This window comes from Oncorhynchus gorbuscha, linkage group LG05 (assembly GCF_021184085.1).
Source record: "Oncorhynchus gorbuscha isolate QuinsamMale2020 ecotype Even-year linkage group LG05, OgorEven_v1.0, whole genome shotgun sequence".
Taxonomy (NCBI): Eukaryota; Metazoa; Chordata; class Actinopteri; order Salmoniformes; family Salmonidae; genus Oncorhynchus; species Oncorhynchus gorbuscha.
The window spans coordinates 49,394,876-49,414,742 of record NC_060177.1 but is presented as its reverse complement, the minus strand read 5'-3'; the positions used below and the strand labels follow the sequence as shown (position 1 = coordinate 49,414,742).

The 19,867-nt window shown below is 45.7% G+C and overlaps 1 protein-coding gene across 9 annotated transcripts in view; it reads left to right on the top strand.

Moving 5' to 3' along the window:
- mctp1a (multiple C2 domains, transmembrane 1a) overlaps positions 1-19,867 on the top strand; it is a 276,577-nt gene that overhangs the window by 213,667 nt on the left and 43,043 nt on the right. For 8 of the 9 annotated variants that reach the window (XM_046350033.1, XM_046350031.1, XM_046350026.1 and 5 more), the window contains 6 exons: positions 3,241-3,343; positions 4,545-4,647; positions 5,084-5,185; positions 5,652-5,726; positions 8,298-8,417; positions 16,200-16,316. In XM_046350033.1, the coding sequence (XP_046205989.1) occupies positions 3,241-3,343; positions 4,545-4,647; positions 5,084-5,185; positions 5,652-5,726; positions 8,298-8,417; positions 16,200-16,316 (620 nt within the window). Of the gene's footprint in view, positions 1-3,240; positions 3,344-4,544; positions 4,648-4,995; positions 5,186-5,651; positions 5,727-8,297; positions 8,418-16,199; positions 16,317-19,867 lie in introns of those variants that run through there. The other variant, XR_006838831.1, reaches the window with a different exon arrangement.

Below are 19,867 nucleotides of genomic sequence, written 5' to 3'. Positions count from 1 at the left end.
ACCTGAGCGTGTAATTGGCTGAGACAGCCGCCTCTGGTGCTCTCCATTAAGGTGAAAGTTCATCACCAGCGACAACCGCTCGCAGCCACATTGCCTGCATATTATTAAAGGAGAACACCGTTAGAGGGGGATATATTTTCTCTTCTTCAAAACATTTCAATCGTTTTCAGTGATTTTATGTCGGTTAATTGCAGCTCATTCGAGAGTAATATCTTGTATATTCTTGTGACCACACAAATAGCATGAACAACTGGTTGTTGGTGCAGTAATTTAGGAAGATGTAATATATTGTTCAGAATTTAGAAAAGGAATCGCCAAAAAACATAAAACAGCAGAACTTTATGCCCAACAGTCCCCAGTGTTTTCTGAATTGCATATGGAAATTCACAATATTCATTACTTGAACAAAGTATAGAGCATGTGAAAAGGGTGAACCCACTCGAATAACTGATAGGGAATTATTCCGTTTATATAATGATGTTGCATGGTAGAAGTTGAGTGTGGATATCAACTTGAAGTGTACCGGCAGATCAATACGTGCCACAAATAGATGCGGGAGGCCACACCTACGGCTCCGCATTGATCACCGTGACATTCGTTTAGCTCTCCCACGAAATGTTCTGCCCTTGTCACAACATTGGAAGAAACTCAAAGGAATCAATGGAGCCTGTACCCGACGCGACGCCTCAACGGGGAATTGATGCGTGAACCCAACATTCAGCCTCGCCTTCAACCCAATTTTGTTCTGTTATTAACTTAATTATTAAAAGCAACCCGCACACTCTTGGAAGTGATTTTATTTCACGTTGCGCTCTTGGGGAATTTGAATGGGATATGTTTCTCTCTCCCTGACCTAGCTTTTAAGAGTGATCTTCTTGAACAAACAGCAAAAGTGTTCCCAACAGTTCTGGTAAAAGTATAGATCAAAGCTGGAATTAAGAGTTTGTCGGGGGGGGGGGCAGTCCTTTACAAAGAAACAGTAACATGTATTTCCATACACAAACACAGAATATATAGGACATTGGCTGGGATTAGTACAGTATGCTACTCTCTGGAGAAGTGTCCAACCAATATGTCTCTATTTCATGGCTTTCAAATTGTGTGTTTTTCTTTCAACTCCAAAACTTTCTGGAGTCTTCCCTTTGATAGTGGAGAATTACATAAGACAAAATATTCTGCCAAATGTGACTTCTGTTCATGCGGCTGAGGATGTATCTCCTGCACGGCTATCATCTCCATGGTGTCTTGGCGTCATGCTACTCATTGAATGGGGGATTATGTCAGCCTGTCTTTCTTCTTCTTTGAACACCCGCAGCTCAATCAGGTGTAAGAACACGGACTATCCAGTAGCAGCTCACTTTGTCGAGGCTAACCATCCCATGTCCTCCCTCAAATACACAGGCGTCGAGCGTGCTGCTCTACCAAGGAGAGGAAGGTAACATGGAGATCCTACTTCGACAAAAGGAGGCTTACTGGATGTCCTCTCTGAAAACATTGACCCCTAGTGGTCTGAATATGGACTTTGATCTCGGGCCCTTATGAACAAATCTTTGTTTTATGAACAAGCCTTATAAATGTATATATTCTTTCTACAGCTTGTAGACCTAACGTGTTCCCCCCTGTTGATGATGCTCATTATACATTAAGGTTGAACCCAAAGACATGAAGCAAATATGAAGTGAAATACAAAAGATTGAGTTGGATTTGAAGTAAACAATCATGTATGTTGATGGTAATATGAGGTACAATATTCCATTGTGTTTCTATATGATAACAATAGCGTAATATATTTCATGTGCCATAAACTATTTATTTGTTTACATATTTTTGTTTTTGAACAGTTTCACAAATTCATTTTGAATTGACTTTATCATTATGACACACCCTCACTGTTGTCGTTGGTTGCACTAAATTGCACTGTGTTGTCTACACAACCTGGTTCAAGTGTTCATGACGTTACCCCGAGGAAGGCACAGTGATGCCGAATACGTTGGTAAATACCCATGAAATTGCTGGGAGTTTATATATGGAGTGTGGGACTCTTTATTACATTTACATTACATTTAAGTCATTTAGCAGACGCTCTTATCCAGAGCGACTTACAAATTGGTGCATTCACCTTATGACATCCAGTGGAACAGTCACTTTACAATAGTGCATCTAAAACTTAAGGGAGGGGGGGTGAGAGGGATTACTTATCCTATCCTAGGTATTCCTTAAAGAGGTGGGGTTTCAGGTGTCTCCGGAAGGTGGTGATTGACTCCGCTGTCCTGGCGTCGTGAGGGAGTTTGTTCCACCATTGGGGGGCCAGGGCAGCGAACAGTTTTGACTGGGCTGAGCGGGAGCTGTACTTCCTCAGTGGTAGGGAGGCGTTGATAGTTGATAGTCTTTCTTCAACACGCTGACGTCACATGATTTGGCAATAGAATAGTATACAATAGAATGTCTGTCCGAAATAGCAGAGCCAGTATTATAAGGGATAACACATTGCGTAGATCATGTGTAGATAACGTCAATCTTTCTGTGATCAGTGAAATGACATCAGTCTCTTCCTCTTGCGCTGTCTCGTCCGTCTCTTACTAAACTCCCTAGCTCCTCTCCCCCCTCCCTGCCTCTTCTCAGTCTCATCCCTGTCAGACAAGATGTCTCTCTCTCTCTCTCTCTCTCTCTCTCTCTCTCTTTCTCGCTCTCTCTCTCTCTCTCTCTCTCTCTCTCTCTCTCTCTCTCTCTCTCTCTCTCTCTCTCTCTCTCTCTCTCTCTCTCTCTCTCTCTCTCTCTCTCTCTCTCTCTCTCTCTCTCTCTCTCTCTCTCTCTCTCCATTGCCCCGGGCAGAGTTTCCGTAGTGCTTATCAGTGTCCGAGCGCTAGGATCCTTGTAGCAGGGCCGGTGATTTAGTATAGCACGGGGTAAAATAAATGTATCACATTGTTACTCTGGGTTATAAATGGTGGCTGGAGCTGTCATGCGGTGAGGAGGGTGAGGAGGAGGAAGGCTGGGGAAGAGCAGGAGGGCTATGTGGCTGGTAATTCTCTGATCAGCTCCTGGCTGTTTCCCTGCCCCTCTTTATCAGGTAGAAAGCTAAGCGCTACTGCTAACCACCATCGCTGCTTCCTCCGTAGGCTCCGTAGGCCAGCCGACACTGGATTAGACAGGAGTAAACCAGACAGAGATAAAGCTAATACAACTCCTCTTTTTATCGAAATGTCTCTCTCTCTCTCTCGTTCTGTCTCCCCCTCGCAGGAAAGAGTGACCCCTTCTGTGTGGTGGAGCTGAGTAATGATCGGCTACAGACACACACCGTCTACAAGAACCTCAACCCCGAATGGAACAAGGTCTTCACCTTGTGAGTGCACTTCTGCACCCCATGTTGCCACAGACGTACCCACTCGTGATCTCATACTTGTTGGTCTCTCTATTTCTCATTCTCTGTTTCTATCGCTCTCCCACACATGCCGCTACTTGATGCACACACACAAATCAAATTCTGTTTGTTCTTAAATGTACTGTTGTGTCAATTGTGTTGCACCTATACCTAATAAAATAAGAAAATAAATCTTATGTTATTTTAAGTATTACAATACGTTTGAAATACATTGACGGATAACCATATGCCTCAATTGTATTGTTATCATAACTTTAATACAAGCGATGATTGTAACAAAGCAATTATAGCTATTACATTTACAAAAATTATAGCCTCATTTTAAAAACATGTTCACACTCCCAGTTATCTCTGTTTCCAATTAAGCCATGTGTTTACATTTGCAATAGGATGTTGTAAAAATGTAAGCGTTACAGTGTAAATGTTATTGTGGAATGCACATGACAATGCCCATTTTTAATGGCGAATTCTCACATTTCTGCAGATATCTCGATTTACCCTTGTGTGGATGAAGCACATTTTCTAAAACATCTTGATTGAATAATGCAATCAAACACTGCCATTTCCAATGTGTTTTCATTCAACTAGTCAAACATTGCACCGTGTATATGCACTTAGCCTTCTGTATATCATAAATATATATTTTGATGAAAGAAAAAAAATATCAACTTCATATTTAGTTTTTTCTTTTCTTTTTTTAGGGGAGTGGGGGGTAACAGGTACAAAAACAATTAAAGAGTTGCACCCAACCCATTCCACTTCTCAGTCTCCATCCACCCGCCCGCGTCCTCCCTCCCCATCTCCCATCTATTTATTTGCCAGTATTATTGATGATTCCTACATTCCTCCCTCCCCATCTCCCATCTATTTATTTGCCAGTATTATTGATGATTCCTACATTCATACATCGATACGTCTCGTAAACCGCGGAGATTGAAACTCTCTCTCTCTTTCAGACTAACCTCCTTTCTTTCCATCAGCATCCTCGCTAGCCTACTTTTCAAAGATGACATTTCGCAAACCGTGATAACCCTTCCTCCTACAACTCACATCCTCTTTCGTTGAGCACACAGGTCATAGAGGACTGTAGTTTCATCGTGCTATGAGCGGTGTGGGCAGGTGTCTGATTGTAGTGGTTTAATTGTTGTTCTGTGGCGAGCAGCAACGTGAAGGACATCCACTCAGTGTTGGAGGTGACGGTGTACGACGAGGACCGAGACAGGAGTGCAGACTTCCTGGGGAAAGTGGCCATCCCTTTACTAAACGTGAGTCCTCCTGATGAAATGTATCTGCTATCTCTATCGACTCCCCCTTCGGGGAAATACTGTTGAGATAAAACACAACGTTTCTTTTGCAACTGTGGATGAGACTGTGTTATCATTGAGAGAGAGAGAGAGAGAGAGAGAGAGAGAGAGAGAGAGAGAGAGAGAGAGAGAGAGAGAGAGAGAGAGAGAGAGAGAGAGAGAGAGAGAGAGAGAGAGAGAGAGAGAGAGTGTGAATGTGGTAATGTTGGGCTGATTCCCCAGGATAGTTAATTTCTCCCTGACAGTGCTGTGGTGGTAATGAACAGGTACTTGTCAGAGTTGCCACAGTTGTTTTGGGCTCTCTGTCAGATGCAGCAGCTGGGGTTCAAAGGTGGCCCAGGGAGTGTATTCAGCCGGGTATTGCCAGACAGACGGCTGTCATGTCCCTCTCCCGCAGATTCAAAATGGTGAACGGAAAGCCTACGCCTTGAAAAGCAAGGAGCTGACAGGGCCAACAAAAGGGGTCATCTTTCTCGAAATAGACGTGATTTTTAATGCTGTAAGTCTTTCTTTTTTCCTTCTCCTCCCCTTTTTTTCCTACTATGCCCCCCCCCCACACACACACACACACACTCCCTCCCCGCTCCAGAATTGTCGTCTTTATACTGTTTGTCCTTCCTCCCCTGCCGTCCCTTGTCCCCCGTCCCCATTTTCAGTTGAATTATCGAACACTCCCACTCAGCTGCCTTTGTCCGCCCATTTATTCTCACTGTGTGTGTCCTGCCGGCGGCCATCTTAGTTCTGTGTGTGATGGAGAGAGCTCTCGCTATAGCCCGTGACACAGGGCATATGTACTGCCGTGACTCACAACAACATACATGTAATGCATTTAACACAGTCAATTCAGAAATCTGTCTATGCCGTTTTGTGAACGATCCCAGTAGATATAGGACCATATTGTGTTATTGTGATAATGTCCCACCATTGGCTGTGTGTTGATTATATGTATATTATCCCCACACCAGGTGAAGGCCGGTCTCAGGACGTTAATACCCATCGAGCAGAAATACATTGAGGATGAACCCAGAGTGTCCAAACAGGTAGGTCAACACCAACGCCCTGTAACCTGCTGGCCCGTTTAGCTCGGCGTCTACCACCGTCCTCCATCATATTACAAATGTTAACAAAACCCAACCGGTCATGAGTGGCATCTTGTGAGGCCACAACAGTGTGGGCAGGAGGGAGAGAAAAACGTCCCCCCCCCTCCCTCCTCCTCCCCCCGGCTCTCTCCTTTACTGTGAGTGGTGAATAGAAATGTCAAGCTGTCAGCTCTGGGGGTGTATAAGTAGATTGGCCATCCTTAGTTGGCCCTCTGTGCCACTGCTGATTTGCACTTCATTGTCACACCGCTCAATGTGGCGGCCCCACAAAGGGCTGAATCGTGGGGGCTTGCCCACATCAGACGTGTCACATAAACGCCGTTTGGGCTGAGCAGTCACCCACTCTTATACCCTTTTGTCTCTCTCCCCTCCTCGTCCCTCTCGCTCTCCTTCTCTCTCCCGGTGCCAAAAGATGCCCACTCTGCACATTCCCCCGTGTGCTCCTCCCCACCCACCCTCCCTGTTTGCGCGTCTCTATGTTCATCTGCACTTCACCTCTGACTCGTAGAGATGCCCCATGTCAACGTCTCTGAATGATGATGTCATCGATTGCTTTAGAGAGATTGCCCCGGTGAGGGCTCTTTTGTGTTGGGCCCCGCGGTGGCCCACTGCCTGTCCTTACACACACAAACCCCAAAAGTTGGCAGTTAAATACAGACATTATAAGACGTTATAATTAGACGGTTAATATCTGAATGCAGGATATTACCAGAGCCGGGACCTAAGCAGGAGAAACTCCGCGTCGTAGTTATAGCCTATAACTAGGTCCAGGGTTTTTCCTGGTCCAGTCATGTGATCACGGGAAAAACTCCTGGCCCTAAATATTAGTACTCACGTTGGTTGCAACGAAATGCGCGGAGCAAAACACAGTAGAGAGAGACTTTAGAGCAGTCCTTCTGCTGCCAGTTACAGTTGCGTGATCAAAGCGTGGCCGCGTGAGACCATGCGGGGATGCGGGTGACTCAGAGTGCTGTTGTCTGCAGGGGATGGATGTCCCCAACAGGACACCGTAGACACACAGTCATTCTCAGTTCACCACTACTCTCCGTTGAATAATGGATTAGACGGTGGTGTAAAAAGCACAATTCCCCCTTAAACATCCCCGAATCCTCTTAAAGACACATCCGAATAGATATTCCCTCTTCGGGGACTACTTCCTGGATGTGACCTGATTGGCTGACTTCTATTCTGTCATGTCGTTATGGCATTCCGTGATTGGAACACAGCGGAATGGGACTGCGATGCTTTCTCCCTCGCTGGCCAGATGCCTGCATGGACTCCCTAGGGATGTGAAATCATCACAGGCCGTGAACACTGTTACTATGACTGAACTCCATTTGACGAGCCAGCTTTAAAAAGACACCGCCTCAGTGAACTTGACTTGATTTAGCGATTGGGTTTCCTGTACGCTCAGCATTTCGTTAACGTTATTGTGCCAATACTTGACCCAACACTAGGCTGGGTGATGTGATGGGGTCTGAGACACGAATTGTGTTTGTTTTTGCTCCAGTATCTCATACCCCATTACATCGGCAGCGACATTACCAGGCAATATTGCCCAAAACATTTTTTATTTGACGTTATTATGGCCTGAAGACGTTTTGACCCACGGAGTGGTTGAATACTTCATTCGGCTTGGTCGTGTTAGAAGTGGAATTTTGTAGTAAATGTGTGTTTATGTATCTTTTAATCATTCTATAGTCACTACCACATACCGAGGGACATTGTTGGGGAATCTTAACTAATAGTTAACATGCGATGGTTTATTGACCTATTGACGATGACATGTCATGAGCAACTAATACCCGGGGCTGACAAGGCCGTAGAAAAAGCACATGATGGCAACACTTAGAGCGGTAAGCAAAGGCAACGCGTAGGAAAGACAGTTGGCGGACTTCGGCAGGAAAGCTCATTGAGATGCGATGACAGACGCTGACGTAGCGTTCGAGTTCCAGAGGAGTTCTCCGAGAAAATGTACCTCTGACAAGTATTTCCCAAGCGCCAGGGTCGGGGATTTCGCAAACGTCTAAGGTACAATCTTGCTCGTTATCAGTCACCTGTCCCATGGTTTTAAGCCTATTATCAGACAGATGCAAGATTGCTTTGTTTATATGATACATTTTCCAGACACGATTCCTCCTCTCCTGTCTTTAGACAAGCGTCATCTATATTTAGCATACAGCCTACCCGCTGTCCTATGTTGACCAATCAAGTAGCAGTTTGTATAATACTCTTGTCATTATCATGCCTGTGTGCATCTTCCTGCGTACAAACGCGGCATTGAGGAAGTCGAAGTGTAGTCCCACTCGTTGTCTCCGCCGTTCTCTCAGTTGAGAGGGCGTGGAGTCCACGTGACGGCATAAGGAAGCTGTCGAGTGAGGGTCGCCTCCCGAAAGAATCGATTCCTCGACTCCTGGGCCGCCGGCCGCCGTCAACGCCGGCTGTAATTGTTATGTCTGTTTCCCCGAGTCGTGTTCACGACCGCTTATGTCACGTCTGTGCTCTGTCCAGTTGCTGCTGCAGAACTTCAACAGAGTGAGGCGCTGCATCCTGTTCCTCATCAACGCCGGCTGCTACATCAACAGCTGCTTCGAATGGCACTCGCCTCAGAGGAGCATCTGCGCATTCCTGGTACTAATGCATTCATTTCCTTTTACACACCTCGTGAACATATATATATATATATATATATATATATATACGGATGACACAGTACACATATGCGCACACTCATAGGCCCCTTTCTCATACTGACCCTTCTGTGTTTCATGTAGAACTCTTTCCACAGAGGGTTCTACATTGAACCCAAAAGGGTAGTCCCTGGAACCAAAAAAAAGGTTATACCTGGAGCTAAAAAGGGACAGCCGAATAACCCCTTTGGAACCTGTCTTTCTAAGAGTGCAAGAGACAATGTAATGTTGATAATGAAGTCCTGTTGTAAATGGCTCTCTCTCTCTCTCTCTCTCTCTCTCTCTCTCTCTCTCTCTCTCTCTCTCTCTCTCTCTCTCTCTCTCTCTCTCTCTCTCTCTCTGGTGATGACAGCTGTAGTCAAGTCCTGCTCTCTGCCTGTCACCTGTACCTGGTATTTAACTGTAAAGTATAATTGGTCTGCAAAGCAGCTATCACTAAAAGGACACCCTCCTTTAAGCCTCTGAGTGGCTGAATGGTACTCCACACGGACAGACAGATAGACTGACAGACAGACTTTAAATCCTGTCCTTTGCGCAGACATAAGTAGATACATGACCTGTCTGTTTTAGAGGTTCTAGTGATGCCTGAGCCCTTTCCTTGGGCGACTAAATGTCGCTGTGTGAACTATTAGCATTTGCTGTTTGACACATTTTAATTTCTGCGGAGGGTTGGGAGTGTGTGTGTGTGTGTGCGTGCGTGCGTGCGTGTGTGTGTGTAGGTCATCATGCCGTCACAAGACAGAAGCCCGGAGAGAGGCGTTATTGATCAGTTAACATTTTGCTTCTGTGTGTGTGTGTGTGTGTGTGTGTGTGTGTGCACGTGTGTGTGCCAATTGTTTTTCTAACGAGAGGAATCGCTGCTGTGTGTTCAATCTGAAGACCCTTCGTCTGTCTGTGTTGGCACGTAAGCACTGCACACTTTCCATTAAGTTGTTTCGAAGACAACTGGTGTGCTGTAGAAAGGTGTGCTCTGCATTCTCGGATTCCTGGTAGAAGGTGTCTAACGCCATGGAACATGATGTGTGGGCATCTCATTGAGTTCTCTCTCTCTCTCTCTCTCTCTCTCTCGCTCTCTGTGTCTCTCTCTCTCTTTGTCTATCTCTCTCTCTCTCTCTCGCTCTCTCTCACTCTCTCTCTCTCTCTCTCTCTCTCTCTCTCTCTCTAGCTCTGTGTGTCTCTCTCTCTCTCTCTCTAGCTCTGTCTCTCTCTCTCTTTCTCGCTCTCTGTGCCTCTCTCTCTCTAGCTCTGTCTCTCTCTCTCTCTCTCTCTCTCTCTCTCTCTCTCTCTCTCTCTCTCTCTCTCTCTAACTCTCTCTCTCTCTCACTTTCTCTCTGTCCTTCCTGCGCCTCTCGTGTCAAAGTGGACATGGCCGTGGGCTGTAATTGGGAGTTTGGAGAGGACGCTTAAGCAACGCCACAGTGTATACTTGTACTGTCAGGTCCTCTCCTCCACACAGGTAGTGCCTCCTTCTCCCCTCCCTCGCTTTGAGAGGCCTCTTAATCACTTCACTCATCTCTCTAAGTGGGTTTTTATAGGGGGCCCGTCTGGCCAAGGTGGTACGCTAGTGAAGTGTGTGTGTGTGTGACGGTGTAGTGGTAGTTGTAATAGATATTGTTGGAGCAACCCATTTGTTGTAATACTGCTTATTCTGACCACACACACACACACACACACACACACACACACACACACACACACACACACACACACACACACACACACACACACACACACACACACACACACACACACACACACACACACACACACACACACACACACACACACACACACAGCAGTAATGTAATGCCTTTCTGTCTCAGATTAGTGTCCAGACAGATCCAGTCTGGTGGGCTAACAGGTACAAATCCTCTCTTCCTCTCTCTCGAGTTTGTTCTCCTGCTTTCCTTCTCCCCGTATCTGTCCATCCAGCCACATGTGCACCTCAGCCATTAGCGCCAACTGCGATTAGAGTCGTGTGTGTGTGTGGTAAGTGAGCCTCACACACCACACAACCCAGACAGAGAACCAGCCACTGTGGCAGCAGTGCCCGCGGCGTTGGCACAATGGGCAGAGCTGGAGTTACCTCCCGTCCCGCACCACGGGTGGTGTGTGTGTGTGTGTGGGAGAGGAGGGGGGTTAAGCGTCTGCTTCCTCTCTACCTGAACACCTGCAAGCTGAGCCCCCCCCCCATCCCCTCCCGCTCTCTCCCTCGCTCCACCACTCTCATCCCCCCTTCCTTCCCTCCCTGCATGTGAGCTGGGGCCATTGTCAGGCTCGGTGGTGTTGGGTTCTGTTTGGTGAATCATGCCAACTCTCCCCGGGGCCCCTGAAAGACAAGGCTGTTATTGCTCCAGGGACCGCAGGCCTCAGCAACTCTTCCTCCAAACAAATTTGCCGTAACTTTATCCACAATTGAGCCTTGAATTGGGAGCAAATAAAGCCAGCTTTGTGAGGCCCAGGAAGGGTGAGAAGGGCAGGAGACGGGGGTTGTGTGGAAGACAGGAGAAATGATACCAGGGCCTTTTATTTGGGGCGAAGTAGGACTCTTATCTGTGGGAGAGCCCAGACAAGGAAGTTACTTCTGCTGGAAACTGGAGCACCTAAAATTCACCCTGCTGAAATAAAATAAAAAATAGAAAAACCTATGGCACACACACACACACACACACACACACACACACACACACACACACACACAGTACACAGTCACACACACACACACACACACAGTCACACAGAGAGAGGCACGCACACACACACACGACACACACACAAACGCACACCTCTCCTCTCTTGACTCCACTTGAGAAAGCTGGCTAACTTTTAACAGCAGGATTTTGTTTTTGCCACAGAGCAATGGACAGCTTGGAATAGATAAACTATAACATTTTTACTACCTCTCTGATTGGAAAAATGAGGGAGAGTGAAATACAATGGCAGGTTGAGCCAGAGGATACTGTGGAGTCTGGGGTGTGAATGTTAAAGACAGACAGAAGCACATCTGAAGAGAATTATCTCTGTTTTATTCTCATTCATGGACGCCGTTACAGGACAGGACCATTTGTGGGTGTCTTTAGTTCATTTTCTGTTACAGATTGAGTGTAGTACCTGGTCATATCTGGCTCCACGTTTCAGATGTCATGTCCAACTGCTCCCTATCAAATGCGAAACAGCTCTAGTTACTTGTCTCACCAGCAGGGGGCAATCTAGCACCACAGAATGGGACTGTCCTGCCCAACGAAGTAAAACAGGCTTCCAGTCAAACATGACTTGTTCTATTTGCTGTCTGGCAGCGGTCGGCTAGTATCTGGAGTCGATGTCCATGTAATAAAGATAAAGCCAACTTAACTCTGAAATTCAAAACTCCAGTCGACTTCTGGAGGAGAGGAGTAAGACTCGTACACGCTCCATGTACGCCAAAGCACTTCCTATCCAAGCCGTAAAGCCGAGCACCAGAGTGGTGTTCAGTAAACCACATAATGCCCAAAAACCATAAAGCCCAAATCCTCTACCTTCATCAAAGTTTAGTAGATGAATGAAACACTCATCTGTTCCCGAATGGGATTGTGTTTCCTGAGTCTGTTCCGTGTGTGCTTTTGATAAGGGAATGCTTCATAAAAGCAGGGATGTTATTCATTCTATTGAAAGTTAAATGATTGTGTATCTACTACATGTTAACAAAATAATCATTTAGAGTTTAGCATGAATATTTGCTGTTTTTGCTGTTTATTAGATTGTAGAAATAACCAAATGTTTAGTTTTTTTTTGGGGGGGGGGGTTGTTTTCATGTCACATAATACGCCATAAAACGTTTGTCTGGTATAAATAAACACACATGTACTATTTCCCATTTTAGATCATTATAATATCTATATTCTCGTATTGGAGAGAAACAAATCACCGGAGGTACCTAGAAGAGTTTTTCTAATTGTTTCACTAAAGTATATTTTTCTTTTTGTATTTTGTATTCAGTAACGTTTTTAACAGGCTGGTTTGCTGTGATTTGGAAACAAACTGCACGTCTATTAAGCGGCCTGAGCTCGGCACGGTTGTGTATGATCCTCTGAGTTGAATACGTCTAAGTTCACTTTTGATGCTTCTCATTCTGTTTCCATTTTGACATTCTTTGACGTAAGAAAATGTTGTTTTTTAGTGTTTAAAAAAGAAAATCTACATAACATCCTCTGCTCGTGTAAATCCTAATGAGTTAGTAACATTTTACACTCATGCCGTGTTGAGGCTGTTTGCCAGACGAAGAACAGTGAATCGCTCTTGTTTCAGTGTGCGACAAATAGGAAGTGATCATTTGCATTGTATTCTCCTTCTATCTAATACTCCCGGGACCTAATTCGAGGGAGTTTGTGTTATGAAAACATGCATGTGTAGGCACGCATGTGCACCCACGCGCACACACCATTACAGTCTCGCACCACGAGACTTTCGATGAGTTCTCCGAATCAGGAGGATAACGTCACAGAAGTTGATGCGGGGATGGAGCAAAGCCGTGTCTCCAAGGCTAGCGCTGCCACTCCGGAACACCAGCCTGTGAGCTGTGTGTGGGGAGCTCTGACAATTCCTGGGTACACACACACACACACACACACACACACACACACACACACACACACACACACACACACACACACACACACACACACACACACACACACACACACACACACACACACATACACACACACAAAGCAAAGCACATACTGTATACAGCTTTTTCCCTCCTCCCCTCTACCTTTTTATTTCAGTGTTTTTTGCTCTTTCTCCAGTCACAGACCTCCACGGCTGACACTCTCTCCTTCTTCCCCAGGCAGAAAGCCTCTCGATGGGGTAGCAATGTGGGGGATGTGGTCTCCTGGTCCTGGGGAAAGGTCCCGGCGCTGCGGGCTCCTCTCCCCAGCCGAGGGGCTGTGAGACGGGGCAGGCTTGGCCTCTGATGGGGCCGGGGTGTCAGGTTCCTCCAGCTGTCAGTCACAGCCTCGCCCAGAGCTAGAATAACCAAATGGGGAGGGATGAGGTGGACGACAGGTTAAATAACCCCAGGCGCAGGGAAACGAGACGGACAAACACACCACACACCAGCCAGACACTGCAGAGGAGGGGGGAGCTGCAGTCCTCTCAGAAACACTTCAAAAATATCACGCCTTTGTATGATATGAGAACGCATAAAGTATAATAGACAGGGAACAACTAGGTTGGTTAAGATGTATTTATACACTGTATGGGTGAAGTTATATTTAGGTGTATAACATTAATAGGCATAAGATAACTGAATTGGATTTGTTTGGAGAAATCGCTTTTTTCCCATTTTGCTCAAAAACACAAGTGTTCAGGGTGATGTGGTTTCGCTGCTTCAGTGTTAAAAGACCCTGTGAATCTTTATTTCTTCTGCGTGGTCACTGCGGTGGGACTGTGCAGTACAGTAACAGTAGATTAGTGAGAGCGGTTCCGTTTGCGTTCTGACATTAGACTGGAGTGGGAGTGCTAGAGAAAGAACACTAGATAATGCTGAGCCCACACACAGACAGTATTTGTGGCGGCTTGCGGAAGGATGTGGAAGTAGGAGGACAGGTACTGGAGGTTGCTAAGCACTCCTGAATTATTGAAGAGTATTCCTCCAATTCCCTAAACAGACCTTTATTAAAGAAAACGAAAGAGACGGAAATAGGCTGGCCACCATGGTAGTACTGCACTGTGGACGGAGATATTTGGCTCTGAGCAATATGCTAATGTCCTGGCCAATTCATTTGTAATGTTTTATTTATGTCTTTGTTTTGGATGTGTACACAAATATCTCAACTGGTTAAATTTGTATGAGTGCATGATTTGTGGTTGTGGGGGGGGGGGGGGTTCTTGTCAGCTTTTTAGTTGTTTCAGAGATTGGGAGTTTTATGTGGCTTTTGTAATTTTGTTATAGCTTAGTGGTGGTAAGTTACACATTCATTTTAGGTGTGTGTGTGTGTGTGTGTGTGTGTGTGTGTGTGTGTGTGTGTGTGTGTGTGTGTGTGTGTGTGTGTGTGTGTGTGTGTGTGTGTGTGTGTGTGTGTGTGTGTGTGTGTGTGTGTGTGTGTGTGTGTGTGCGTGCGCGCGTGTTTGCGTTGGGTTCCGAGGCTGTAAGCGATAGGCCAATGATCCGCGGAGATGGAGAGAGGGAGCCCAGCACAGTACAACACACCTGACCACTAGTGCACTAGTGCCCAACCCAGGACTAGAGATGTGTTAGGGCAAGGGGTTTATAGAGGGAGGCCGGGCGCGGACACAGAGGTGCAATGTCCTTTTAGGTCAACAGGAGGGAAGATGTTGAAGCTTTTATTCCTATAGCCTGTAAATGACGGGAGGAGGAGAGAAGGTGAAGACTCACACGTACCCCACGTATCCACCTACACATCAGCTGCTCCACGAGAGGCTGCAAGGAACTGAAAGAACGTTAGTAAACTCCAGCACTTTCCCGCTGATTATGAGATATACATTGATTGAAATGTATTGTATTATTTCATTCAGCCGAACGTATAGCTTTGTCATGTATATATCATAATTGACCGCGCAAGGTGAGACAGCCCGATGTATCGGCTGTTCCCTGTTTCAAACCTCATTTTCATTGTCAGTGAAAGTTGACCATTAAGGCAGTAACAATCTATTGTGAATGCATTTGCAACAGATGCAATTCACCTCAAAGCGTAGTCCTCCCATCACAATGTCAAGTCTTTTTCTATAGACTTGAAATAATGAATGAACATTTTGCGTCCTTGAGTTTGATTTATGTGCATTGTCGGAAAATCTATGAATATGTATCAAATATTTCCACCTGGATTAGTATTATTTTGTACACTGCTATTAAGTATTTTCTACATTGATCATTTCCAACAACAAATAGATATGTCGGAATATGTTTTTAATGTTTCGAGAAATAATTTAACTGTTTTTATCTATTCTTTCACAAAAATGTGCCATCCACCCCCCAACCCAAATAAATAAATATCAGTCAACACACGCTAAAACAATTTGACATGAGTGATTTTGTGTTTGTGAATTATGTCTCCTCAAGCATTTCATTTTCACAGGATCATGATAATTTATGTTCGGGTTGCAAAAGACTCTGTACTAAACAGAATAGAGATTTTGGGGCCACTCAGGTCTGGAGTTACGCTTTTTATTTGTTAGGATGAGAAATGGGGGATAGAGAGGGACAGGACAGATGACTATGGAGGTGGAATAGGGGTATTTGGAGCTGGGGTGACAGGGTTATGGGCATCTCGGGGTGGGTGGGGTTGGGGTGACAGGGTTAGGGGGCTCATGGTGTGGCAGGTCAGGTGCTGGGCTGAGGGTCGGAGGGTTAAGGTCATGTTGACTAGTTGTGCTTGAAACAAAGAGTGACCTCAGGCCTGTGGATGACGGATGATTGGCGTGGAGAGGGAGTGTTGTGACGGTCGGTACTTATCCTCCTCATCCTCCGATAAAGGTGGAGGGTGGCCCTGTTGGCCTCGTAGGCCCTGTCCCAGCTCTGGGTTCAGGGGTCTTGTTTTGTCACAACAGCCGTCCATTTAAGGCTTTCTTCTATTTGATTATCATACATATATTATCAAATGTATGGGTCTGTGTGTTATGTTTATGCACGCTATGCGAATGTGTGTTTGCAGTTGGAGGTCAATGCAGGTCTCTGCTACATTAAGTCCCAAGTGTTTCTCTATTTCTCTCTCTCTCTCTGCAGCTCTTTGTTCTCGTGGTGTGGAACTTTGAACTCTACATGATTCCTCTGGCTCTGCTGCTGCCGCTGGCCTGGAACTATATCCTTGTCGCTTCGGGGAAGGACACCAGGCAAGACGTGGTGAGTGTCCCTGTTCAAGTATCCCTACGCCGTTCTGCCCCTTTAATTGTCTCGTTCTAGGTCATATGGCAAGCGCTTACATCTCACACACATTTCTGTCAATCATCTCGTTTATCTCTTTTCAGTATGGATTTTATCCTGAATATACTGTCATCTTTACTATAGAAAAAACACGTACAGAAAAATGTATGTAGTAAAACATATATATAATGTGTACGTGCGAAGACATCATTATTATAAATATGTATTTGTAAAATAATAAAATCAAATAAAAAGTTGACAAAGTCCAGTGAACATAAAGCTAACAGATGTGGACTAGGGAGTGGACACATTGTGTTGGCACCTTCTCTCTAGATGTAGAAATAGGACTGAAAAGAGTCACAAAGTTAATGCAAACAAGAAACAGACACCGAGAGAAAATTATTTCCATTACGCTTCTAAATGAGAAACGCCAATTGCCTTGAACTTTCAAGAATCGCTCTCAAATTTGTCCTCTTGCATAGGAGGAAATAATAGCTTGTCACCTTGAGAAAGGCTACGCCACTTACCTGGTATTATATGTATTTAATTGTGTTTTTTTTTTTAAAGTTTTTTATTTTTATCTCCTATTCCGATGAAACAGTGTCAAAGCAATGTCACGGAGAAGTGGACATGTTTTTAATCACCGAGGTGTAGTTGGAGAGTCGTGTGACGCAGAAGCTGCACCGCAATTGTGGTGCGAGCGTGAACAATGAAGTGATTCATTTTAATAAGAGCATTTCCAGACTACCTTCCAGACTACCTTCCAGACTACCTTCCAGAATGCACAATAAAGAGACCACATGTTGTCCTCTCTTAACGTACATGACTTCATCTTTCACGAGGTCGCAGTTCAGCAGATTGTTCAGGATATGGAACAGATAGCCGTTAAACCAATGAAAACAACAGGCGAAACTCATTTGAATAACTAATTGTGCTTTTTTGTTGTTGTTTTTTTTTTAACAGGATGTAGCTGTCAATGCACTAAGTTTTAGTATTACCTGAATGTTAGGAAATAGTTGAACAGGCTTCAGGCATAGATGTGTTTAGCCATTGCAGACATTATTGTGGCCGGGTCACAATTAACAGCAAGAAATGCATGTATTTTTACAACGGGAAGTTAAACTGAGTGTAAAACCCACGTACGCACATAGCAGTGCACACATGCAGCTTTTGTCGTTTTTGTACCTTGGTGCTTCACTCCTGCTTTCAATGCTCTGTATATACAGTATTTCCCTGTAGATGGCGACATTGCCTGACAGGAATCTGTAGACACAAACCAAAAAAAAGGATTTCATTATTTATATACCTCCATATGATCTATGAATAACGATGTTATTTCACCAGGCACGTTTTAATTGAATCAAAGCAATAAAGATTGCATATACCTATTCACTTCACATACAAATAACTCTCTATGCAGAAGAGCCCCCCCGCCGCCCGTTCCTACTGTCTCGAGGACTCCCCGAATTGGCTTCTGCATTAAAACCAGTTAACACTGTAATGAGTGGTATTTATCTGATAGAATAAAAAAAAACGTCCCCTCTTCTTGTGAACACAGTATATTATTCACCCCATATCAACGCCAATTTACACTTCTCCTCATTCTGAACAGTATTGTGGCCGATGAGTACAAGACCAGGAATTGTAACTGACTAAAGTGGCCAGACCAGGAACGACCCTGGGCCCAGACCTTTCCCTGGTCAGATCACATGTTAAGGAAAATCTCCCAGCCTTATGACAACTGTGAGATCTGAGCCCTGGCCAAAACCAGGTCAGCTGGGTTTTTGTCTGTCTGTCTGTCTGTCTGTCTGTCTGTCTGTCTGTCTGTCTGTCTGTCTGTCTGTCTGTCTGTCTGTCTGTCTGTCTGTCTGTCTGTCTGTCTGTCTGTCTGTCTGTCTGTCTGTCTGTCTGTCTGTCTGTCTGTCTGTCTGTCTGTCTGTCTGTCTGTCTGTCTGTCTGTCTGTCTGTCTGTCTGTCTGTCTGTCTGTCTGTCTGTCTGTCTGTCTGTCTGTCTGTCTGTCTGTCTGTCTGTCTGTCTGTCTGTCTGTCTGTCTGTCTGTCTGTCTGTCTGTCTGTCTGTCTGTCTGTCTGTCTGTCTGTCTGTCTGTCTGTCTGTCTGTCTGTCTGTCTGTCTGTCTGTCTGTCTGTCTGTCTGTCTGTCTGTCTGTCTGTCTGTCTGTCTGTCTGTCTGTCTGTCTGTCTGTCTGTCTGTCTGTCTGTCTGTCTGTCTGTCTGTCTGTCTGTCTGTCTGTCTGTCTGTCTGTCTGTCTGTCTGTCTGTCTGTCTGTCTGTCTGTCTGTCTGTCTGTCTGTCTGTCTGTCTGTCTGTCTGTCTGTCTGTCTGTCTGTCTGTCTGTCTGTCTGTCTGTCTGTCTGTCTGTCTGTCTGTCTGTCTGTCTGTCTGTCTGTCTGTCTGTCTGTCTGTCTGTCTGTCTGTCTGTCTGTCTGTCTGTGTCTGTCGTGTCTGTCTGTCTGTCTGTGTCTGTCTGTCTGTCTGTCTGTCTGTCTGTCTGTCTGTCTGTCTGTCTGTCTGTCTGTCTGTCTGTCTGTCTGTCTGTCTGTCTGTCTGTCTGTCTGTCTGTGCGCTTGCGTGCCTGCAGAACCAGGTTGGTGTGGTTCACTATTAGTGACCTGTGCTTCCAATGAGAGAGGAGGGTTCAGACAGAGCTGCCATTATGTTATTACTCCCCCCTACTCTTTTCTCTTCCTCCATTGTTCTACAGTTGGACGATTGTAACCACAACAGATGAGGTATTGGGGGGGGGGGGGGGGGGGGTGTTCCGCTCCCCGCCACAGTAAACAAACACACGGGTATGCTTCCCATTAACCAAAGCCGCTGACTGAGCCCCATCCCCATGATGAGCCACAGCACTGCACTCCACTCACACACAGTCCCTAAAAAATGGGAAGTTATTCCATTATCAACTCCTGGGATGGAGTCTCTCGTACTCTCTCTCACTGTGTACATTCTATATGGGGGATGCGTGGGCAGGAGAATGGGAGTAATTGTTTTAGATTAGCACCTTTCACTTACATCCGAGACCACTGCGCCGAAGGAACATGCCGTATATAGCTGGCACAAAAGACGTCCTCTGTAGAAAATCACCGCTCTTGGCGTGTGATATCAGTGCCTCCATCTCGCCTTTCCTCTCTTTGTCAGTGTCTGAGCACTGCTGTGCAGGATGGTTGAGGAGCTGTGATATGTTATAGGGGCCATTCTCTAGGAGTGTATCATCCTGCTTCTCCCACCTGGGCTCGGCTGCCATCTTCACATTGGCTGGCTGGCTGGCTGGCTGGCTGGCTGGCTGGCTGGCTGGCTGGCTGGCAGGCAGGCAGGCAGGCAGGCAGGCAGGCAGGCAGGCAGGCAGGCAGGCAGGCAGGCAGGCAGACAGGCAGACAGGCAGGCAGACAGACAGACAGACAGACAGACAGACAGACAGACAGACAGACAGACAGACAGACAGACAGACAGACAGACAGACAGACAGACAGACAGACAGTAATTTCACCTTGCAGTAATATGAGCCCTCT